At 36.5% G+C, this 25672-nt stretch overlaps 1 protein-coding gene and 1 long non-coding RNA gene across 3 annotated transcripts; both read left to right on the top strand.

Moving 5' to 3' along the window:
• Positions 1-2012: 2012 nt before the first annotated feature.
• LOC127858312 (microtubule-associated tumor suppressor candidate 2 homolog) lies at positions 2013-25343 on the top strand. Of its 2 annotated transcripts, XM_052395337.1 has the most exons (5): positions 2013-2125; positions 16493-16665; positions 18938-19057; positions 19836-19933; positions 20611-25343. In XM_052395337.1, the coding sequence occupies exons 1-5, from the start codon at positions 2065-2067 to the stop codon at positions 20990-20992; spliced, it is 834 nt and encodes a 277-aa protein (XP_052251297.1). In that variant the 5' UTR covers positions 2013-2064; the 3' UTR covers positions 20993-25343. The 2 variants fall into 2 exon arrangements, with proteins under 2 accessions (XP_052251297.1, XP_052251298.1); XM_052395338.1 differs by lacking the exon at positions 18938-19057.
• Positions 10746-14707, top strand: LOC127858313 (uncharacterized). The gene is made up of 3 exons (XR_008038847.1): positions 10746-11163; positions 12809-13033; positions 14601-14707. It is a non-coding gene; the product is annotated as an uncharacterized LOC127858313 (long non-coding RNA).
• Positions 25344-25672: the final 329 nt, after the last annotated feature.

Below are 25672 nucleotides of genomic sequence, written 5' to 3'. Positions count from 1 at the left end.
TGCTCAAATAAAAACCCACTTTTAACTCGCTGAAGAACAGGAAAAACCGACTTGATGTGTAGAAGCGGGTGTAAAAGCCAACATAAAGAAGGAAAACACACTAACTTTTAACCAACTTAAGTTGGTAAAACTCGGTTTTAAAGCATGTTTTAACCGCGTTTAATCTGAGTTAAGCACACATTTAGCTCACTTAACACTCAAACAAAAACCCACTTTTAATTCGCTTAAGAACAGGAAAAACCGACTTGATATGAAGAAGCGGGTTTAAAAGCCAACATAAAGAAGGAAAACACAATCACTTTAACCAACATAAGTTGGTATAAGACGGTTTTAAAGTAAGTTTAAACTGCGCTCAATCTGTGAAAAGCACACATTTAGCTCACATAACGCTTAAACAAAACCCCACTTTTAACTCGCTTTAGAACAGGAAAAACCGACTTGTTGTGTAGAAGCGGGTTTAAAAGCCAACAAAGAGAAGGAAAACACACTCACTTTTAACCCACTTAAGTTGGTTTAAGTTAGTTTTAGTTGGTTTAAGTTGGTATAAGAAGGTATAAGCGTGTTGGTTTATGTGAGTGAAATCCAGGTTTTACCTACAAAAAACCAAGTCGGTAAGCAAAAAGTGTGTTTAAAAGACACGCTTTAACCCGGTGCCAATACCGCAGGGTTTAACACGGTTTTAACACGGATTAAAACCGGGTTTTGCCCTCTTTTTTGACAAGGGAGATGGCTATAGCGAAACATTGTGAAAACCTTAGAAGTCGCATTTTTTGTCCAATTTTCATGAAACTTGCTCAGTACAGTTGTTCTAATGATATTTCCCGGCAAGTTCGAAAATGGTTTCGGAAACATCACAAAAGATGCTCAGAACCGTTCAATTCCCCAAAGTCTCAGGTGAGCAGCGTACGGCCCTCTTGTTGTAATACTATGTCATCAGTTATTTTGTTTTACAATGTCAGATGGCATAAGATATGTCCGTAGAATAACCTTTTTTATGTTGTTATCTCTTAATTGAAGAACATGTCGAAAGCTCTTGTAAATTTTTCCATATTAATATGCATAAACAATAAACAGTACTACATTTTTGATTATGTGAGCCTTGTTCCGGGAAAACTGGGCTTAATGCATAAGCGTAAAGTGTCATCCCAGATTAGCCTGTGCAGTCTGCACAGGCTAATCAGGGACAACACTTTCCGCCAAAACTTGATTTTTGGTAAGGAGGGACTTCCTTGAAACTAAACATACCAAAAAAAGCGAAAAGTGTCGTCCGTGATTAGCCTGTTCAGACTGCACAGGCTTATCTGGGACGACACTTTACGCACATGCATTAAGCCCAGTTTTCTCAGAACAAGGCCCATATTATTGTTTATGAAGCATACAGTAGAAAACGTAAGTTCCTGTGAAACGTTGTCAATCATACATAAATAAATGACAGTTTGTAGTTTTTAGTATATTTGCGTTTACGCAAATATACTTTAGTAATACCGTATTTCAAAAACACTGCGCAAATCGGTTGGCTTTTTTGATGCCTTACCAGATTTTGGGCAGACGGAATAGACATTTAACATGGCATTTTGTTATTCTTACAATTTTTCACTTAAAAACGTTTTTCTAACATTTTTCTCCAAAGATATTGCGTACACCATTTTTAGTGAATTTTTCTAAGACCGTTTTACGTGAAAAAACGTTATAAGAAACTGAAACAAATTTCGTTCGTAAAACAATTTAGAACTACGGGCTGGAAGTAACCCGCCCACGTGATTCCAACAAAGGCCGCGCCAATGAGAGAATGTCATAAATCGGCTTGTTTGGCTATTTAGAAACTGTTATTTTGGATATATCAGTTATGTATTCACTAAATATCGCTAATGACTACAATGGATGGAATTCGAAGAGTATGTTCGATGTGAATGAAGGACTTTCTGGATCTTGACAGCTTGACACGGCAAAACTGGCATACTGGTATTTTTAGTTATCAATTTAAATCACATTTTGCTTTATAAATTTTATTCGAGCATTTTGTGACTTATTGAATGACTATGATACCCGATATCAGCATATCATATGGGATTTGCAGATCACCAAGCTGCCCTGAAATTCAACATTGATTACAAACCCTTTACTGGTTTGTATTCTTTCTTCTTTCTAGTTCTGGCTTCCATAACTTTAAATGTCGCTTTTTATGATTTTTGACTGGCGCAACTTTGTACAGGTATGTCAATACTATATAAACTGTACGCTGAAGTTTCTTTAGCTATCTTCTTTCTATTTTTCGGCGTTAGCTGAATACGCCAGCTTTTCACCTTAGCCTGACCTTTGTTAGCGTCCAATAGAATTCAAATAAAACTTCCCGCGGCCAAGTACAGATGAATACACTTCATTGACTGCATTGGCTGATTTCATAATTCCACTAGAACATTGGAAACATGTCCGCGTCTTTGTAACACTGTATTACTGCGTGTTCAGCATGAAACAGTTTTATCTTTTATAAAAAGGCTTAATAGATAGAACAGTTTTACACTTAATCTCGCCATCAATACAGTTTGTGCGTGCACCTTTATTTTCAGAGGATTTTCAGCGCGAGAACGTTGTGAACTTAAAGGCCATGTTCTCATATTTAGTACTGACTTCCATATTCCTGTCAACATGTTATATGTAAAAGTATAAAGAGCAGTGGAAGCGATGCCTCACTTTAATGTATTGCATTTCAACCCGCGAGGTATAAGGGGTCAGTTCGCGGTTAGTGTGTTTGAATGTCAGAGTTTATATACAGGTCAGACCTTATGTGCTGTTCGGAGTTCGCAGTCAGTAACATAATAGTTATATAATAAAGACAATATAGCGTGAACAAGGTGAACTGGAATTTTCTTTACCACCAGAAAGATGTGAAATGAAGATATCCAGCGATATTATTTTATGGCATGTCAATAATAGATTATTAATGTGTTTTTAACAATACCATGATAAATATTATTTTTAATTAACAAGAATTATTCCATCATATTTACTAATGTATTATTGCAGCATATTGACTTATGTATTGAGTATGAGCGCGATGATTCTCGATACTGTTAATAATCGAATCAAATACACGTAGCAATGCCCGATAAATTACTCAAACAGGTTTGTTCGAAGAACGCGCGTATACATATGTAAAATATGTACGGAGACTTCGCGTGTGGCCGGTTGACTTGGGTTTTCTGTTTTGTATCTATAGCTTTATGACCAGCAATATATAATAATGTGAAATAAGTCGCGAAAACTCCGCGTAACATCCCGTACTGCGTTTGATGCAGCTAAAAACTGCACAGAAAAAGATATTTGCTATCCTTGATCTCATTCATTTAAATCTTTACCTTCCATAAACTTCAACCACAATCAACGCCGTATATCTTTTTTAAAGATATTTCTTGTTAAAGTTAAATGAACTGTGTCACAGTAAAAGACATATTAAGGCGATTGTGGCCAGTTTGGGACGATTTCTCACTAATTAGGTGCACCATACCTGATGAACTTGCAAAGAGTAATCCGAGAAAATTGTTCATTAAATGTATTTCAAATGCTAGAACAAATCATATTCTACATGTATGTAAAATTTCATATGCATAACTCAAAGGGTTTATGAGTAATCGGTATATAAAGAACACTACCAATAGAGCGAAAAAATGTTTATTTAAATGTCCGTTACAATACACCATCAAATGTTTAGGTTGGTTTATAATGTTTAATAACCGCAAAAAGGGTGTCGATTATAATATGCAATTCATAAAACACATGAATTTAAAAAAACATTAACATAAAAATCATTTTTGACAATGTTGTTTTAATGTATACCTTTTGAAAATCTACCTATGAAAAACATTAATTTCCTTTTTACATGCTTTTCTAAATATTATGGATGTATAATTGCGTATTAACTTACTAAGAGTAGATACAGGGCTAAGAATATTGGTTAAAGAAAAATACGTCGATATTTTAACATCATTAACATTTCATGACATATCAAATGGTAGTCTATAGTATACACAGCATTTCAAATGTAACGACCATTTTTGTAACGGAAATTTAATAAAATATGATTTTTGAAACATTTATAAAACACATTTATAATTTCATTGAACACATATGAATGATAATAAGAACTGACAATTAACATTATTTGAGGATATGTTGCGCTAAATGTACTCATAAAATATGTATTTTTATTTTTTACACATTTATTAAGTTTTAATATCATGTAGTTTTTTAGTTTTTGAGTCTTTTTCTTACACATCTAATATGACTATATGATAAAAGTCAGACTAGTGCTAAACATTAATAATACTAAAACCAGTTCTGAATCAGATTGGGTTTATTTTATAATTTATGTTTATTATTGCACTTGTTTAAAGCACCACGTAACGGAGATTTTTTGAGTAACGGATATTTTGTTCAGTAACCAAAGTCGTTATTTATTGCTTGCCTCATACAATATCTTAAAAAAAGATTAAAACTTTTTAAACGGTAATCTTAATGACTAAGAAAATATCAACAATCAACGTCAAATAAGTCAGGTTGACCCTTCATACTTGTAATCACCCTAACAATTTTGCATGTGAGCTTGAAAGTTTTGTTCAACAGATTGTAGAGCATCGTCGTCAAACTTGAACATTCTGTTGGACCTTCCTGTGGGAACTGGTGGAGGCATGGTGCAAAGAATATCTTTTTTGACAATCCATAACTGGTCTTTCTGGCTGGACCACTGAAACGACTGTTTCTTCGTTTGCATAAAGTTAATCTCAACTTCTCCGCTGGCAAGATCGCACACTTGCCCAATATACCATTTTCCCTGGTATATAGCAGCAACAAAATCATCCTTTTTGCACTCTACCTCAGATGGTGTAAGGTTTTCAAGAGGCCTTGAACTATTTTCAGCTACAAAATCATCATGTTCGCACTCTATCTCAGATGGCATTGGGTTTTCAAGAGGCCTTGAACTATTTTCAGCAATAATCGTATTACTGTTGGTTGTTGGGCTTTTCATGTCTTCTTGGGTTGACGCCTTTGACCATGAACAACCCATTTGTCCTGTTAAGCAATCAGCACAGTAGCAGCTGGTATTCCGATATAATATCTTGCAATCACCCAAACCAACCACAGCATGCAGCTTCATAGTACCGGCTACCGACTTAATACTTTGACTGGCAACAGATACCGCTCTTGCTTCACAAATATCCCGAGAAACAAACCGGAAATTGACATTTGTCATATTCGATGTCTTGCCCCAGTTGTAGAAATTGTGCGCGTCGCTTATGACGCACCTGCCGCTTCTGCTTGCCTCATCCGCCATCCGTTTGCTTGTGCCTCCTAATCCATCGCATGGACCTTTGCCATGCCCGCTTTCAAAGTAATTCCACCGGGCATGACATCCATATGTTTCAAAGTGGTTGGCAACTGCATTAAAAATATATTTGTTGCGGTACTGCGATGACGGCGAGTCGCTCCAGTAATGAACCATCTCCAGTTGCGGATCAATCAATTTCAACTCTGGAATGAGGTCATCGATGAAGGCCAACACTGTGGACGCTTTGTGTGAGGCCTCATCTGAGACCGTTACAAAACTTTTATGCAACAATTCACCATCAGCATTCTTCCAATATGCAACCATAGGGTGCAGTGTAACGGCTGACTGATTGAAATAGGCACTCTGCACTTCTTCGTGAGAACGACAGGTGTAGTTTTCTGCAAAATCAAGTTGTATGATAAAGTGATGTTCTGGTAATGTTTGCTTCAACAGTTTTATTTGTTCATACTGAATGTGAACTCTTTGTACATGTTCTTTAAAGTCACCTAGCTGTGTAGTTGTGTCATGAATAAACTTATCTCTGGGTACAATGTTTTCTACTATCCGCGTCACAGTCCGTTTTTTGCCTTTATCCTCTGTTTCTACACGCGTCCACTGACTTACCGACACCTCAACTGGTAGCTTCTCTCTCAACATATCTTCAGAAATCTTTGTTTCAACAACTTTTTCTGGATTTGCGACAATCTCAATGTGTTTTCGCAGGGCCTTCACCAAAAGCGATGCATTTTGGTGTTTAAAGCATAAACATGAAACCCTTGACAGCATTGCTGTTTTATATATGTAAGATGGTCTAGATCGGCAAAATGTTGCAAAGGAAATGTCATTTGATGGGTTTTCTGCTTTGAATTTCAGATACAAAACAGGTAATCAGTTAATATATGCACCTGTTGCTTACATCCTGTTGCAGTCTTCTTTGCGTCACTTTTACCTGGTTGTGTGCGACTGTTGTCTTCACGCTTCATGAAGTTAATTACCTGTTCACGATTCTTTTCAAGCTTACTCAGGCGCTTCTTAATTCCAATCTGATGCACTTTGCTATTGACTCTTCCTAGTTGATTTCGCCCAAGTCCGGTTTTCATAGACAAGTATTTAATTGTTCTGTACTTCTTGGCTATTCTCCTGGCTACTATATTGTAAATTGCTGCTTTTTTATCTCTCGGTGTGTTCTTTTTTGACGCCCTAATTTCACTTACTAATACATTACTTAGCAGAATGGGACGCCTGAGTTTCTCCTGTTCAGCAGTCAGATTTGCGGCCTCCATGTCTCGTTCTGTCTGTTTACTCGGTGTCAATTCAACACTTGGTACATGCTTAGTACTCTCAGTACTCTTTCTGACTCTCTGCAACGCTCTTTGTGTACTTTTTAACTTCGTTTTAAGCTTGTCTCTTTCTTGCTCAAGGATTCTTACTCGGGATACTGCAGCTGATCTATCTCGTTTCCACCGTTTCAGTGCTGCCTTTTGCCTTCCTCTGTTGATCTCGTTAAAATCTAATCGAACTAGTAATCTTCCGCGATCAGTTTCATTTCCTCCATTTCTAGTGTGGCGTTCGTCGCTTGTTTCTGATCCGGTGTCTTCCTCAATTCCCCGACTTTCATAAACACTAGTTTGGCTACTGTCTTGATGTGCTCTTTCCGCCCGCTTTCTGGCATAAAACTCTCTTAAATTGGCCCGATTTTTTCTATTTCTTTCTTCTCGGTCTCTTTCTGACAACTGATGAGACGACACATAATTGCGCCGCTTTTGCTCCCTTTCCCTCTTTAAATAGTCTTCCTTGTTTTTCTCTTTCAGTATCTCGCGATATGCTTTTTGAATTTCGGCTCGGCTTTTACCCATGGTTGTTGCTGAAAGTATAAAATTTCCGTTACCGAAATTAAATGTCCGTTACGCTATATGACCCTAAAAAAAAACGTTAAAACAACTATAATGCGTTTTAGAAATTATCTCAAAACTTCAGTTGATGTATTTATTGTCGTCTGACTCCAGTTATATGAATATTTATTTTATACTGAAGACACATGTACTGATATTTGCTATGTGTATCATCGTTTCCTTAAAAGCATATGAAAACCACAATGCACGCAATTTTAAACACCTTACTCAATAAAATTGTTAAAAAAAGTTAGCTATGACATCTTTTTCACAAACTATAAAAGATGTACGCATATGCGAGTTGTTATTTAAAAAATAATTGTAAATAAAATTTTACCAAATCTCCGTTACCAGACCATAACGGAGATTTTATTAAATGAACAACATCATTGCAGCCACTGATATGAAATACGGGTACAAATAACATGCATATACAATGGTTTAAACATATTTCTTCACAAAAAAGATGAACGTTATACGATATACTACACAACAATTAAAATATGATATATAATACATGGTATACTCACAATTGTAAAAATTCTCGCCTTCAGTGAACCTGAACTTTTCCAAATTTCCACAGTGTATTTTTCTGAGAAACTCTAATAAAATGTCTACGTAAAAGATTTCGATGACATCAGTTATTACATCATCAAATACGTCATATTAACTCTGCTTTTGATTTTCGGTATCGGATATTTTGTATCGGAGATTTAAGTTGATGACATAAGAAAGAAACACAACTTGAAACTGCAAGTATGGCGGTTATTAATTAATAAATTTAAGCTTACAGCTACATGTATATGGTTGTTTTCATTGGCAAAATTAGCATGCGGTGGCTTGAAAGCTGTTTGCTTAAAAGCGGTTTTTTGGCAACAACAAATAGTTTAATTGGATACCTATTAGACTGCGTTTTTATGTCCCCCACTATAGTAGTGGGGGAAATATTGTTTTCGCCCTGTCTGTTGGTCTGTTGGTTGGTCTGTTGGTTGGTTGGTTTGCGCCAACTTTAACATTTGCAATAACTTTTGCAATATTGAAGATAGGAACTTGATATTTGGCATGCATATGTATCTCATGGAGCTGCACATTTTGAGTGGTGAAAGGTCAAGGTCAAGGTCATCCTTCAAGGTCAAAGGTCAAATATATGGGTCAAAATCGCTCATTTAATGTACGTTTTTGCAGTATTTCAATATTCAAGATAGCAACTTGATATTTGGCATGCATGTGTATCTCATGGAGCTGCACAATTTGAGTGGTAAAAGGTCAAGGTCATACTTCAAGGTCAGATGTCAAATATATGTGGCCAAAATCGCTCATTTTATGAGTACTTTTGCAATATTGAAGATAGCAACTTGATATTTGGCATGCATGTGTATCTCATGGAGCTGCACATTTTGAGTGGTGAAAGGTCAAGGTCATCCTTCAAGGTCAAATATATGGGTCAAAATTGCTCATGTAATGTCACTTCTGCAATATTGAAGCTAGTTTAATTTGAAATCAATCTCAAAACCAGAATAGTATTTTATAAATTGTCTGTCTGTTCCACAGAACTTCATAAGAAGAAACAGATATTTATTGAAGAGAAAACCTTGCTTACTATTATTTCAGGAAAGGCAACTATCTTTTACAGTGAACAGTGTATTTATTAAAATAAAGAGTTATCCTTCTTGTGTTGAGAACTTAACAAACAGCAATATATATATTAAGTGAAAAGAAAACCCTACTAATACAGTGTTACTGGACTTAGGGGTCATATGGCATGAACGGTCAGTCTACCATACAACATTAATGTACAAACAACAAATGAATGAATTGTAATTTACATTGAATGCAACATCTGCAAGGTATAATACAAATAATATTAGTAACATTATTACATCAAACACAAATGCAGAGGGCTTTAAAAAAAATGTCCTGTAACAATAACAATATCATTTGGTGGCAATCAGTAACCGCAGTCATTATAAAGGCTCGATTGGTCATTGTCGGCTCGGGTTCTACTAACATGTACCCTGGGTACTCTTAAGTATACTTACATGTACCCCGGGTACGGTAAATATACTAAAATGTACCCGGGAAATGTAAAGCTAAATCGGTCGTTGTCGGCTGTTTTCTTAATTCAATTATATTCACATTTATGTCAATTTTCTGTAAAATGGCCTATCGAAACTCACACTAAAAAAGCGTGTTGATGCAGTTTTTTTTAAGTGAAATTTGTTTAAGATAATCGGTAGCGCGTTTTACGACATCGGATTTTGGGCTGGAATACAACTCGGGTACAGTCTAATATCGACCAGGTACAATTACGTATATTTACCGTACCCGGGGTACATGTAAGTAAACTTAAGAGTACCCGGGGTACATGTAAGTAGTACCCGAGCCGACAACCCGTACGAAATAATGGGGCGGATTCCGGGCGTAATCGGGGCGGAATTGGCACGTAATGTTGGAATTTACACCGCACAACTGGCGGAATGAGTTTTACGCCCGGAACTAAAATTATTTCTGGGCGTAATTCAACTGTTTTTTCCGGGCATAAAACAAATCCGGGCGTATTTTTATACTTAGAATTTGTATGATGGAGATTTGTGGACGGAATTTTGCACTTTGTTTCTTTCGTGGGGCAGAATTTCATACTTATAAAATATTTGTGAAGCCACATGACTGAATTTTGAACTTAGTAGTTTTTATAGAGAGTAATATTGGACTTAGCAAATTTCTATGAAGCTGAACAATAACTTAATAAATTTAATTTAAACCAAAGTACTGAACAAAATATTACCAGTAACTGATAACTTAATAAACGTTTTTAAATAAAAATATTTAATTTTATTTATACATTTGTACAATCAATGAACATTCATTATAGACACAACTATTTCAGTCACAGTATAATTAATTCAGCATAAAGCTTTGATCTAATTTATGATTTTCATGTTCTGATTCTAAAACATATTTTGTAGTATTTTTATACTTAATTTGTGAGAAGCTGAAAAGGAGACAGACTTGTGAACTTGTGATCATGAATTATACTCTTAGATTTTGCATTATTATTGGCAATATTGCTGGTAAAAAAAAATTAGGAGATAACAATAACACATTTTAATTAAAAATTTTTTATCTATTGCTGACTTTTACAGTTTCCACTTATAATTTTAAGTCTGAGGGATGACCATGCATTACAAATCTATATGCACTTATTTTTTTAATTCACTTCTTTAATTCTTCTTCTTTTTTGAAAATTTTGCTCATTTTTAATAATTATTTCATAATTACAATAATGACTGTAAAGTTTAATAAAGAACAAGACTTGGTAATGTTTTCATCATTTTAAGGTTTCCTTTAACATTAAACACACAACAGTCTAGTTTAATATTATTTGTTTATATCATCAATATGAATGCAGTTTCTCTGCATGTTACTCTATAAAAAAAATTTGTATAGTAGTTAAGATTTCCCCAGTCTGAAAAGACCATAATTATGTACATAATTATACCAAACCAATGTTAATTTAATCTCAGATAAACACTGACAACCAGCTGAGTTGATCTCAGGTATTGTGCTGCCCATTCAATACTCACCAAAGGCTGAGTCACATCTGTACATGTTTATAAACCATCTGGGCTTATCAGGCTTCAGTGGATTGGTCAGTGGTACAGGAAGTGAGTGGTAGAAGTTGCAGTTTGAAAACATTAGAGCGGTTAAGCAAATTACTGACTCTGAACTAAATTGTCAGTATAATACTTAAGCAAAATGAGGACTAAACTGTAGTGAAAAAATGTCTTTCAGGGAGTACTGTGTCAAAAACAATTTCTATTTAATACACATAATGTGGAAATGAACAATAAGTTTGTTGCAAAAGAGGTTCAAATTGGCTCAGGTTTAACTGTGATTTGGTCTCACCAAATTCCTGTGTTTTTGGAATACTGCAGAACAGCATAAAAGGTTTGTTTTTTTACTCCTTCATTCCTCTATTAGTTAGATTATTAACTGATATAATTAGCCGGATTTTTTTCGAAAAAATCTCGGCTTATAAATTGATGTTGTCGGGCGGGCGGGGGGGCGGGCGGGCGGGCGGGGGGGCGGGCGGCGTGCTCGAAAATGTTAAAGTTCTTATTTCATGGTATAACTTTGGTATGCTTGGACCTAGAGTCTTCAAACTTGACATGAAGGTTGGCCAGGATTAACAGATGACCACTGGTCATTTCAAGGTCATTCATTTGAAGGTCAAGGTCACTGTGACCTTCAATATAAAAAATGTTAAAGTTGTTATAACTTTGGTATGCTTGGACCTAGAGTCTTGAAACTTGACATGAAGGTTGGCCATAACTAGTTAGGAACCACTGGTCATTTCAAGGTCATTCATTTGAAGGTCAAGGTCACTGTGACCTTGAATGTAAAAATGTTAAAGTTCTTATTTCATGGTATAACTTTGGTATGCTTGGACCTAGAGTCTTCAAACTTGACAAGAAGGTTGGCCAGGATTAACAGATGACCACTGGTCATTTCAAGGTCATTCATTTGAAGGTGAAGGTCACTGTGACCTTCAATATAAAAATGTTAAAGTTGTTATAACTTTGGTATGCTTGGACCTAGAGTCTTGAAACTTGACATGAAGGTTGGCCAGAACTAGTAAGTAACCACTGGACATTTCAAGGTCATTCATTTGAAGGTCAAGGTCACTGTGACCTTGAATGTAAAAATGTTAAAGTTGTTATAACTTTGGTATGCTTGGACCTAGAGTCTTGAAACTTGACATGAAGGTTGGCCAGAACTAGTAAGTAACCACTGGACATTTCAAGGTCATTCATTTGAAGGTCAAGGTCACTGTGACCTTGAATGTAAAAATGTTAAAGTTCTTATTTCATGTTATAACTTTGGTATGCTTGTACCTAGAGTCTTCAAACTTGAAATAAAGATTGGCCAGTACTAGAAGATGACCACTGGTCATTTCAATGTCATTCATTTGAAGGTCAAGGTCACTGTGACCTTAAATGTTAAAATGTTAAAATTGTTATAACTTTGGTATGCTTGGACATAGAGTCTTCAAACTTGACATGAAGGTTTGCAAGCACACTTAGATGACCACTGGTCATTTCAAGGTCATTCATTCTAAGGTCAAGGTCACTGTGACCTTGAATGTAAAAATGTTAAAGTTCTTATAACTTTGGTAGGTAAAAACTTTCCTAATTGTCAATTCAAGTTCATATTTGTGACCTTAAATGTTATTGTTGTTCATGTATATGCATGCATTCAAAACATAACACAAGGTTTGCTCATGCCTTGAAAAGTACTTACATTTCATTTTGACCTTTGAACAATATTTCAGTAATTTAAGTATTGCTTTGACAAAAACACGAAAGGTACTTTCCTGTCATTTAAATCAAAAATCCGGCTTCAATGCGGTCATATCCGACCGCGGAACTCTTGTTGTAATTGTATTTGTGTACTGTCCCAGTGGGAAATGTAAAAGGATGATGAAAAGTAGACGGGCATCTGAAGGAAAAACAACACAGTTTGAAACTAAAATGAAATACACAAATTTCTTTAAAATATATAGTAAGTACTTAAATCAACATTTCATTTTCAGATTATGTCATAGGATCAGGGAGAAAGGTTGCTGGTGGCATAACAAATTTTCCCTTCTCGGACCTCAAAAGCCACATCACAAATTGAAGAATTTGTTTGCAAGAAAGCACAGTGTTGAAAAAAACATGTTGTGAAAAAATAAACTTTTTTATATTTGCTCTGTGTGCGCGCCCGGATGATGAGCACAAAGCGGTCCTTGACAAAGGAAAGCTGGATTTGTTGATAGGTAAATCACAATTTTACTATACAAGTTATTGTATTATAAGTTTGAAATAGTTAAGTTCAAAATAAAGATTAATTCGAATTATACGATTAGTGATCCTCAGGGCTAGGCCTGTCAATAACAGGATGTCTCAGTACCTTGCCGCACTAAGATCCAAACCTGCCCCCTTTGACCCCCAGTCATGTTTTTAATTGGTTCTGATCACATTATTTTACAGAATATTCAATGAATTTTCAATAAACTAATTTTATTTTAACAGTGAAACTAGTTTTATCAATTTAAAAAAATATTTTTATGCCCCCCTTCGAAGAAGAGGGGGTATATTGCTTTGCTCATGTCGGTCGGTCGGTAGGTCGGTCGGTCGGTCCGTCCGTCCACCAGGTGGTTGTCAGACGATAACTCAAGAACGCTTGGGCCTAGGATCATGAAACTTCATAGGTACATTGATCATGACTTGCAGATGACCCCTATTGATTTTGAGGTCACTAGGTCAAAGGTCACGGTGACCCGAAATAGTAAAATGGTTTCCAGCTGATAACTCAAGAACGCATACGCCTAGGATCATGAAACTTCATGGGTAGATTGATCATGACTCGCAGATGACCCCTATTGATTTTGAGGTCACTAGGTCAAAGGTCAAGGTCACAGTGACCCGAAATAGTAAAATGGTTTCCAGATGATAACTCAAGAACGCATACGCCTAGGATCATGAAACTTATGGGTAGATTGATCATGACTCGCAGATGACCCCTATTGATTTTGAGGTCACTAGGTCAAAGGTCAAGGTCACGGTGACCCGAAATAGTAAAATGATTTTCGGATGATAATTCAAGAACGCATATGCCTAGGATCATGAAACTTTATAGGTAGATTGATCATGACTGGCAGATGACCCCTTTTGATTTTCAGGTCACTAGGTCAAAGGTCAAGGTCATGGTGACCCAAAATAGTAAAATGATTTTCGGATGATAACTCAAGAACGCTTATGCCTAGGATCATGAAACTTTATAGGTAGATTGATCATGACTTGCAGATGACCCCTATTGATTTTGAGTTCACAAGGTCAAAGGTCAATGTCATGGTGACCCGAAATAGTAAAATGATTTTCGGATGGTAACTCAAGAATGCTTTTGCCTAGGATCATGACACTTCATAGGTACATTGATCGTGACTTGCAGATGACCCCTATTGATTTTCAGGTCACTAGGTCAAAGGTCAAGGTCACAGTGACAAAAGTCGTATTCACACAATGGCTGCCAGTACAATGGACAGCCCATATGGGGGGCATGCATGTTTTACAAACAGCCCTTGTTAAAATGAAAATGCATGTAATATTAAATAATATGCGCATATATTGCACATGTTATTTGAAAATATTCCACAGGGATAAATATCCAAGCACGTTCAAAAGTGTACTTAGTTGCCAAATTTGGACCCTGTCTTTTTCAAATCCTAGATGGGGCCCTGGATTAGATAAAAAGTTTGAAAAAGCAATTAATTCTACATAAGTTGTTAACAGTATTTGCAATAGGTGAACTGTAGTTGTACTTAATATCAAATTGCATTTCAGATTATGACATAGGATGGGGGAGAATCGTGGACCTGAACAATACTGTGATAGAGAGGAATTCCTACTCAAGAAAGCAGTATAAAAAACACAGTCAATGTGAAAGAGTGAACTTTTTTATTTTGGCCATGTATAAGAACAGTTTGTTTTTTAAAAAGTGCATGTCTATCAAATTATTTTTTATGTATATATATTGAATATTTTTGTTGTTTGTCTTTGAAAACTACATTGTATCTTAAAAGTATCATCAAAATGCGGAACGAAAATGCATACATTTTCCGCATAAGTTCCACATTTTTTGTGACTGCGGAAAAAATGCAAAGATTTTCAGCATTTGTTCCGCATTTGCAGAAGTATAAAATGGTGATCCATGTTTTTAAAATGTATTATCTTAAAATAAATATAAAGATACTATGTTAAATGTATCTTGTCATAATTTTGACTAGTTTTTAGCTAAACTGAGCACAAAGTGCTCATGGTGAGCTTTTGCGATCGCCTTTTATTTTTTCAAATGGCCTGTCCTTATATGGGTATATTTACAATATGCATGTAATCCGATTTCCGCCCGGTATCTAAATTACGCCCGTAATCTAAGTTACGCCCGTAATTTTAACATTCCGCCTGTAATCTGAATTCCGCCCATAAACTGCTTTCCGCCCGTAATTTAAAATTCCGTCCCACCTCATTTACATATTTCGCCCCTGTTTTCCGCCCGGATTACGCCCGGAATCCGCCCCTCTTCTTAAAATCATATATAGAAAAATACGCCTGGAAATATTTTTTACGCCCGGAATTTAGTTTGCGATTCCGGGCGGAACATTTCGTACAGGAATGACCAATCAAGCATTATAAAGCCATTTCATGAGAGATTGACAAATTCAAAAGATCATAATCGCTGATATTGTGTCAATAGCAACACTATAGGGAGCCTTGTTGTTATTATCAGGCACACAAGAGATCAAATGGAGCTTGACTTGCAAATTTAAATGCACCTGTATGGTATGTATAAAAGTAACAATTTTTGCAAAGCTAAATGTGATTTTTTTCATATTGCATTTTAACTACATGTACATGCAAGTGCACTTGAAAAGTGTACATATATTTTTGTAACACTTTTTATCAAAGTTTATGCTTTAGGTGTTTGTTTCTCTGAATGAGTTTGTTACTTGCAGCAAAACAACCATCAAACAAGTGGTCACCTGCCCTTAGCAGTCACCTGAGTTTGACCACTCTGACAGATTGTAAAGTGTATTTTCAGGAGTCCCCTGTGTACTTAAGAGCCCCACTTGCAGTGAACGATATGATTACCTTTAGTTTCCCCTTGTTCTTAACAAATAGCAACATATAAGTGTATTTATTGGAGGGAAACCATTACTAATAGTTGTATGTATATGTTAAATTAAATTCAGTTATATAAGTTATAATACTTGTTTTAGCTTTTTTCATGAAAGACAATGCCACATCTTTCACAAAGAGGAATGTATTTTTATGATTTATCGCTTTTGTACTTTGAGACGTCCACATATTCAAACAGCAGGCATTGAAATATGATATTGATTTTTTTTTCCGTCAAATTTCATGTTTGTATAAGAAAGACAACTCTGTCAGCTAAAATGAGACCGGTATTTTCATGAGTTGTCCCCCTTGTACTTCAGAGCTCCACTATATCCGACGGCAACAGAATGTACCGGTAGTAAGCAGATAGCAAACCCTTCTTAAAATTGCAAATTTGCATAAGAAAGACAACTCTCTTTGATACAATGGTACAGGTATTTTTGTATGCATTGTCCCCCTTGTACTTCAGAGCTCCACACATTCAAACAGCAACAGATTAAGTAATTGAATAGAAAAAAAGACTACTCTTCAATTTATAAGTTGCCTCCCTTGCACTTCAGAGCTCCACAAGCAGCACCAGGACAAGCTGGAGGACATCACGGGCCGGTTTGATGGCATCAAGATGACCCTCTCGGAGAAGGTGGAGACCTTGCGCAGCGAGTGTGACCGCCTGCGTGATCGCGCCAAACACTGCGAAGAGGCCCTCCAGAGGGACTCTGACTTCAAAGTACAGGTAGTAGATCTTTATAGTAGTAAAGTGGCTGGTTTACAGATTTCTCGCGTTTGTTTAAAATCACCTTTGTACTTCTAGTTAGCTTTTGTACCTTTCTTTATTTTCGGCATGGGTCATAAGCTGTCAACTTTTACATCGCCTGAGTTCAAAACTGGGACCTGTGGAGTCAAAAATTAGGTCACTATATAAAATACAAGAAAAAGCTTGTAGAACAACCATGAGGAGATGGCATTTTGTTTTACACCTGTCTCCTGCAGCTGAGGTCAAGGTCACACTTAGAGGTCAAAGGTCGAATTTGACTCTAAAACAGCATGTCAGTGCTGTTACTTTGTCATTCATTATTCAATTTGTAGATAACTTACCACAAATGACTACCATGAGGAGATTGAGTATCACATATACCAATCATCACATTACCTCAAATTTCAAGGTCACACTTAGATTTCATAAGTATAAGTTGGTCATTGACAGGTGTTTTTACTAAACCAGAGTTTTGAGACAAAAGTAGACTGTAGGACATCAGTGCCCCATAGGCATACGTCTTTTTTTGTCTATCATTTTGCCTTTAATTGTTGAAACCTAATAATTGTGTAAGGCAGACATGTTTATATAATACGGCTATGTAGAAACCCAAGCCAAGATATTCAGCATTTAAAGAGTGTTGTGTTTTGTAGGCTAGATACACAATTTATTTATTTCTGTTTACGAATGAAACATTCTGATCACAAACCAAATGTAAAAAAAATGTTCATAAATATGTTCAGTTCGAGTTTTTTATGCTTCCCCCCCCAAACAAATTGGGGGGAGCATATCATCGCCGCTTCGTCTGTCCGTCTGTGCACAATTTTTGTCCGGGCTATTTCTCAGCAACTAATGACCGGAATTCAATGAAACTTTATGGGATGCTTCACTACCAAGAGGAGATGTGCATATTATCAGCTGGTTCTGGTCGGATGATTTTTCACAGAGTTATGGCCCTTTGAAATTTTCCATTAACTGTACATATAGTGCAATTCTTGTCCGGGCTATTTATCAGCCACTCGTGACCGGAATTCAATGGAACTTTATTGGAAGCTTCACTACCAAGAGGAAATGTGCATATTATCAGCCGGTTCTCATCGGATAATTTTTCACAGAGTTATGGCCCTTTGAAATTTTCCATTGTACATATAGTGCAATTCTTGTCCGAGCTATTTCTCAGCAACTTATTACGGGAATTCAATGAAACTTTATGGGAAGCTTCACTACCAAGAGGAGATGTGCATATTATCAGCCTGTTCGGGTCGGATGATATTTCTTAGAGTTATGGCCCTTTGAAATTTTCCATTGTACATATAGTGCAATTCTTGTCCGAGCTATTTCTCAGCAACTTATTACGGAAATTCAATGAAACTTTATGGGAAGCTTAACTACCTTGAGGAGATGCGCATGTTATAAGTGGGTTCTGGTTAGATGATTTTTCACAGAGTTATGGCCCTTTAAAATTTTCTATAAAGTGTACATATAGTGCAATTCTTGTCCGGGCTATTTCTCCCCATCTACTGACTGGAATACAATGAAGCTTTATGGGAAGCTTAACTACCTTGAGGAGATGCGCATGTTATAAGTGGGTTCTGGTTAGATGATTTATTTAGAGAGTTATGGCCCTTTGAAATTTTAAGTTTCTAAACCATCCATCGCATTATTTTGTCCAATTTAGTTATGCCCCTCAAGACGTTTCCTTTTATCTGAATATATAGTGCAATATTGTGACAAAAAACCTTTGGGGAGCATCACCCGTCTCCGACGGTTTCTTGTTTAAGTTTGCATAGCCTTAAACTTGAAAATATGTGCAATTCCAGTGACAGTCTAATTTACCACTGTATGTAGGTAATAATTTATAGAAATCTATGTCAAAACCCATCTTACACAGAAGGGCCAAAAAAATGTGTTTGTGTTTGTAGTTAACCAAATATTGAAATGGTCTTGAGCCAAATATATAGTAGGATGTTTTAATTCCTGTCATTTTGGTGATATTTTAAGTGAATTTATAAAGAATATTTTTTTGCTAAATAGAATCATAAAAATGTTGCCATTTGTTTATTAAACTGTCAAATTGCAGTTTCTGTCTGTCATAACCGGCAAACTGAAGTTTCAGACACACACATATTTCAACACCATGCTTTGGTGAGTGAATATAACACAGATATTTTAGTAAAATTTGTAAGAAATCAAAGTCACTGTTCGGTATATTTATATCACAGGGTACATATGGTTTGTGTCTCATGTTCAGTGCGCACTGGCCCCCTACCGCAGTCTGCCGCAGGAGATAGAGAGTCTAAAGACTGTCCTGGAAATGAAGAACGAGGAAATCAACAAGCTACGCACCCACAATATTGAGCTGCAGAATAAGGTAAGGCTCATCTGTCAGTTGCAGACATAGTTAACCCTTTGCATGCTGGGAAATTTGTCGTCTGCTAAAATGTCGTCTGCTGAATTTCTAAAATTAGCATTTTCTTCAAATTTTTTTCAAAGAATACTATCAGAATAGCAAACAGTTTGGATCCTGATAAGACGCCACGTTCTGTGGCGTCTCATCTGGATCCAAACTGTTTGCAAAGGCCTTCAAAATTTGGTTCCAGCACTGAAAGGGTTAACCTTTGCCTGCTCAGAAGCAAGTTTTAATGGCTGTATGCAACTCGCAGTCTGTTCAGGTTTTATGCTGTTTGCAGCTAATCTGTATCACAGGGTCCAGGGCTTTAAAACTTGAAGAAGGTCTTAAATTTAATTTGGTTTTCTAAACCCATCAAAGTGGTAAAGAGGTAAGCAATGGCCCTACCTGCCTTGCACATGCCTATTACCCCATACTTCCCAACCCTTCCCCCCTGTCCCACCTATTCAAAGATATCATGGTATATGAATTTTATGATGTCAGCCATTACACTACTTTTGTATCTTCCCTCACGATCAGATATTTAAACAGTTTTACATAGATTTCATATTTACCAGAACACTTTTTACATTTTACTTCATGATTGGGCATAAATGATTCACAAGAGTTCTGATATTTGAAAGTCGTTTTCCAATGATACCTCAGTTGCACAGTTCACAAACTCTATTTTAACCTGTTTTACCTGTATTCCAATGATGCCTTAATTGCACAGTTCATGGACTCACGTTTGTACCTTCAGCTTGAGGAGCTGCCCGTTGCTAGGGAACAGATCATCAGTCTGCGGCAGAAGAAGGAGAACTTGGAGGCCATTATTAGCATGAAGACAGACCATGAGAAGTAGGAAACCTTTATTGTATTGTTTATATATGAGCCTTGTACTGGGATTATTTTTTTGTGTGTAGTGTCGTCCCTGATAAGCCTGCGCAGCCTCCACAGGCTAATCAGTAATGACACTTTTCGCTTTTATTGAAGGAAGTATTTTGTACAAAAAATCCAGTTAGGTGAAAAATGTCGCTGTTTAGCCTGTGCAGACTGCACAGTCTTATCTGAGATGACACTTTACGCACATGCATTATATTAGTAAATTTTTCCTACAACCAAGGTCACATTAGAAAAATATATATCCCAGATTAGTCTGTGTAGTCTGCATAAGTTATTGAGGGATGACAATTCTGCTTTTAATGATTTTTTTTTTATTAAAGGAAGTCTTCTTTGCAAATATCCAGTTTAGGCGGAAAAGGTTGCTGTACGCACATGCATTAAACCTGTTTTTCAAAAGCATTAGATACTTGTAACTTATATTTGAGACTACAACTTTCAACACATTATGATGAAAATGTTTATGTAACTTATTTTGAGTCTGATTGAAAATATCAACATTTGTTGGATAGCTTTAGGATAGGACTTTCACTTCCAAGTTTTCTGTTGACACATTTTATTAATAACATTATTTGTCAACATATATTGGTTGTGCATACACATTTTTGGACAAGAACATTTTCCACAAATTTCAGAGTCCTTCATGAGCGATGCCCGAGTTTGATGAAGAAGTACGACAAGGAATCGCGAGCAAACAAGCGCCTGTCCATGGATTACGAGGAGCTGATGTGGAAACTGTCCGAGTCATTCACCGACCCTGACCTGGGAACCCTGGAGTTGTACCAGAAAATGGGAATGTCCCCCAACGGTGATCTAACTTCACCCGGCCTTGGCAGAAAGTTGAGAACGCCGTCTAGTTCGGAAAGCAGTCCCTCCAAAAGTCCTGCCACCAGAAGGACTTTGTCCTTGAGTGCTGACGATCGGGATGAGAAAAAAATGAAGAGACGTTCTGGAAATTATTTAATAGACGAAATGAAGCACAGGGCCACTAGTCCTCTTGCAAAGCAAAGTGTGTAAAACCCACTCACGAAGTCGTGGTCACCAGGTAGTGGTTCTCTGTCAAGTTCGCCAACGCGCTCGAATGGTCGTAATTGCACTGCCATGTCCCAGTCCTGGTGTGTTGAAATGGAAAAGGATGAGAACCAATCGCAAGCAGTAGTCAGCAAGATTCCTCGGAGCAAATCCAACACAGATAAACAATCGCATGGGAAGTCAGTTTCTCCAGAAGTAAGTGATAGATTGAGAACTGAACAAGTTTCTATTTTGAAAATGGAAACGGATAATTCCAATTCCAACAGCGTAAACGGCGATGTCCAGACGTCCGTTGAGTCTGAACTTGTCACGTGCAAGAGTGGAGAATCACCACAAAAAACAGAGCCAAAGGCTGTCCCAGAAATAGTGCCATTTTCGGAAAGTGACCATGTGTTCAACGAAAATTTCTGTGTGATGAATAATAAACATGCCAATACTGATTCTGATACAAATTACTCTACCTCTTCCATTACTTCTGTCGACACACTTCGATCTGAAACTCTTTCCTGCCCATCTTCAAAACTGCCAGTAAACATTGAAGAAGAAAATGACACAGGATCAGCAAGACGTAGAGGTCACACAGAAAAAACTGTATGATCTTTTTTGTATTGAACAAACTTTTCGTTTAAGTAGTTACAGTGTTTGTGTTGAAAAGCAATTACTGCAAAACCATTTTTATTTGTAAGCATAAAATGTTGCGGGGGATTTTTCCCCAGACTCACAATTTCGTTGCCATGTCAATTCTAAGATATCTGATTAAAAAAACAACAACTTTGGAATGTTTGTCGGTCAGTCATGTGTACAAGTGTATGTAATGCATGTCTAAGATCATTCCTAGTGGGCAGGTGGGGGGGGGGGGCGGTCACTTTGGTGTGCAGGCCTTGAATATCACTTGCCAATTAACTTGTCCATTGTTATGAGGTGATAGTCAAAACATCTCTGTTTTTTACGTGCTAATAAACTCCCCAATTGATAAAATGATAGTGAACAGATAAGCAGGACTGAATCAATATTACTGACTGTTAGTAGCGTAGAAGTCAATTTTAAATGGGTCTGATTGAATTAATCATGGCCAAAGTGAGGAAATTCTTACCTCTATCCATGTCAATTATAGAAGGTTCGAAGAGTATTGATTTATAATTAATGTTATCAAATTATTTTGCTTAGTTTTCAATTAAGCTTTATTATACCCCCACAAACGAAGTTTAGGGGGGTATATAGAAGTGAACCTGTCGGTCGGTCTGTCTGTCGGTCGGTATTAAGTGTCCGCTCTCTAATTCAAGTAGTTTTCATCCGATCTTCACCAAACTTGGTCAGAATTTGTATCTACATGATTTCTAGGCCAAGTTCGAACATGGGCCTTGCCGGGTCAAAAACTAGGTCACGGGGTCACTTAGTGCGTTTTAAACGTTCAGCATGTTGTCCGCTCTCTTATTCAAGTAGTTTTCATCCGATCTTCAACAAACTTGGTCAGAAGTTGTATCTAGATGATCTTAAGGCCAAGTTCAAACATGGGCCTTGCCGGGTCAAAAACTTGGTTACGGGGTCACTTAGTGCTTTTTAAACATCACAATGTTGTCCGCTCTCTAATTCAAGTAGCTTTCATCCAATCTTCACCAAACTTGGTCAGAAGTTGTATCTAGATGATGACTAGGTCAAGTTTGAATATGGGTCATGCCGGGTCAAAAACTGGGTCACGGGGTATCTTAGTGCGTTTTAAACCTCACCATGTTGTCCGCTCTCTAATTCAAGTAGTTTTCATCCAATCCTCACCAAACTTGGTCACAAGTTTTATCTAAATGATCTCTATGACACATTTGAACATGGGCCATTCCGGGCCTAAAACTAGGTCACGGGGTCACCAAGTGCGTTTTTTAACATTCAGCATGGTGTCCGCTCTCTAATTCAAGTAGTTTACATCCGATCTTCACCAAACTTGGTCAGAAGTTTTATGGAGATGATCTAAAGGCCAAGTTAGAACATGGGCCTTTCTGGGTCAAAAACTAGGTCAAGGGGTCACTAAGTGCGTTTTAAAAATTGAGCATGGTGTCCGCTGTTTTTTTGTGAAGGCGACATGCAAAATATTATGTGTCAATGCGGCATGTGGAGGTATTTGTCACGTCTGTGACAAAGCTCTAGTTTCAGATGAATGAATGCATAAAACTGTTTCATTCAGGTGATTATCACACATTGTCATCTTACAATTGCATATTTGTCTCCTGCTGCTGAAACCGGAGGGGAATTATGGTGTGCGCTCTGTCTTTCTGTCAGTCAGACACACTTTTCTGGATCCTGCGATAACTTTAAGTTATTCATATTTTTTCATGAAACTTGTAACCTGGATAGAGATTATGCACATCATTTCATTTTGTTCCTACGTCAAGAATTATGGTTGCTATGGCAACAAATATATATAAAAAAAAATATATAAAATTTTTACTGACAATGGGGAGTTTCACTGGTAGGGGACAATATTGCTTGGCAATCGCTTGTTTGTTTTTGTTTCCCTGTGATTATAATACATTAGGAAGTTGAACCTCCACATTTTTAGCTCGGCTGTTTTCGGAGAAAACCCGAGGTATTGTCTTAGCCAGCTCGTCGTCCGCGTCATGCTAAAACCTTAACATTTTGTTGAACATTGGCTCTCAAATCAAAGTGCTTCAACCTACAATTTTAAAACTTTATATGTAGCTGCACCTTGATTAGTTCTACATGCCACACCTATTTTTGGGTCACTAGGGCAAAGGTCAAGGTCACTGTGACCTCTAAAAAAAATCTGAAAAGCTTTAATTTATTCAAAACTGCACCCGCAGCCAAGCGTGGCACCCGTTCTGCGGTGCTCTTGTTTTATTTGGCTTCATAACTTATTATTGATTGTCAGCATAACTACTGACCAGACTGCAGGAGTGTGCAGGCATGTTCACATGATACCCCTCATATAACCTTTGATTACTTATCAAACTTAGATGTTCATGATGATTGGTGATTTTTTTGATTTTTTTCCATATATGCACAAACAATTACTTTAATATTTATTCTAGCACATACTCCCAATCACCAAAGTGAAGTGTTTTTATGTCTTCCACCACTATAGTGGGGGACATATTGTTTTTGCCCTGTCCGTTGGTTTGTTTGTGTGTTTGCGTCAAACTTTAACATTTGCTATAACTTTTGCAATATTGAAGATAGCAACTTGATATTTGGCATGCATGTGTATCTCATGGAGGTGCACATTTTGAGTGGTGAAAGGGCAAGGTCATCCTTCAAGGTCAAAGGTCAAATATATGGGGACAAAGTGTTTCACAAACACATCGCTTGTTTTATAATACATCACAGACCCAAATTATATTCAAAGTTTAGATATGGGACCTGCAAATTGCTTTATGTCATTAGATAATGTTCAAAATATATATATCAATCATAAGTAGTGCCCCCCCCCCCCCCCAACAAAAAAAGAGTATGATTTACAATTTTGAAGTTACGACAAGTCCCATCTACATTAGATTCACAGAAACTTGTAGTTAAAAGTTGTAGCCGGCAAAAATCCCTGCTTGATACTTGTTCTGGAGGAGTTAACATGAAAAATTATTCAAATTGTCATTTTCAATGGGACCAATATGTAAATTGTGTTATTTCTCTTTAATATATGTATTAATATGTATGTGGCATGTTTCATTATTGTTGAAATATATATTGTACCTAACAGATGTAATTAAGGTTAAAATTCCTGTGATGTTTATAGGTTTGTTTTAGTCGAGCGGTAAGTGTGAGTTTACTTTACAAAACTTTATGAATTACCTGGAAAACTGTGTATAAGGATAACAGGTCTAGGATACAAGTGTCTACAGTCATTTGTTAAGTTATTTGCCACTTTGATTTAAATATAAACAAGTGGGAATTGAAATCCTAACATCATTTTGTATTAAATCCTGTTTATGAAAATCTTCTATTTCTATTGTTAAATATTTGTTATGCGTAGTTAACTATAATAGATGGTTTGGTATTTCATGTGAATGTTTCATCTGTGCTGTCAGTGTCTGGATTGAATATGCCTTAATTATTCACATCCATGAGTGCTTTTGTGTTCCAGTCAATTGTGCATTTTGATTTATGATCTTTGTTGTTTCAAACTACAAATTGAATATGGTTATACAATTTCTAGTTTAAATTATTTATATTTTGAAGTTTGTGATCGATGGCATTTGTATTGTTTAACTTGAAAATGTATTTAAATGCCCTGTAAAATACTATATATATGCAAATGAGTGTGTTCAGTTATTTTCCATCGTAATTGTACCTGTAAATATTTAATGAAGGAATATTAGTTGGAACTGCCTTTTCCACTTTGTGTTATGCTGACCTGGACAATTCAATGTGCGTCATCTATTGCGCAGTATTTGTTGACATTAGCTACAGTTGCAAAGTTGCCAATATGACTGCAACTCTACATGCCTTAAAGGGAACGTCAATCAGATTGACGAAAAAAAGAAAAGTTCTAAAATACCGTGTTTTTTTTTTACAATTATTAGATTATATTGATAAAAATATCACAAATTGTCTATTACATTACTTGAAAAAGTTGTTAAGTTTTCATATTTTCAGTATATTTGCTAATAAAAGTTTACTGGGTATGTGATCCAGGTAACTACCAGCTAACTATAAATA

Source organism: Dreissena polymorpha, chromosome 14, assembly GCF_020536995.1.
Source record: "Dreissena polymorpha isolate Duluth1 chromosome 14, UMN_Dpol_1.0, whole genome shotgun sequence".
NCBI classification, from domain to species: Eukaryota; Metazoa; Mollusca; class Bivalvia; order Myida; family Dreissenidae; genus Dreissena; species Dreissena polymorpha.
This window is presented reverse-complemented; position numbering and strand designations above follow the sequence as displayed.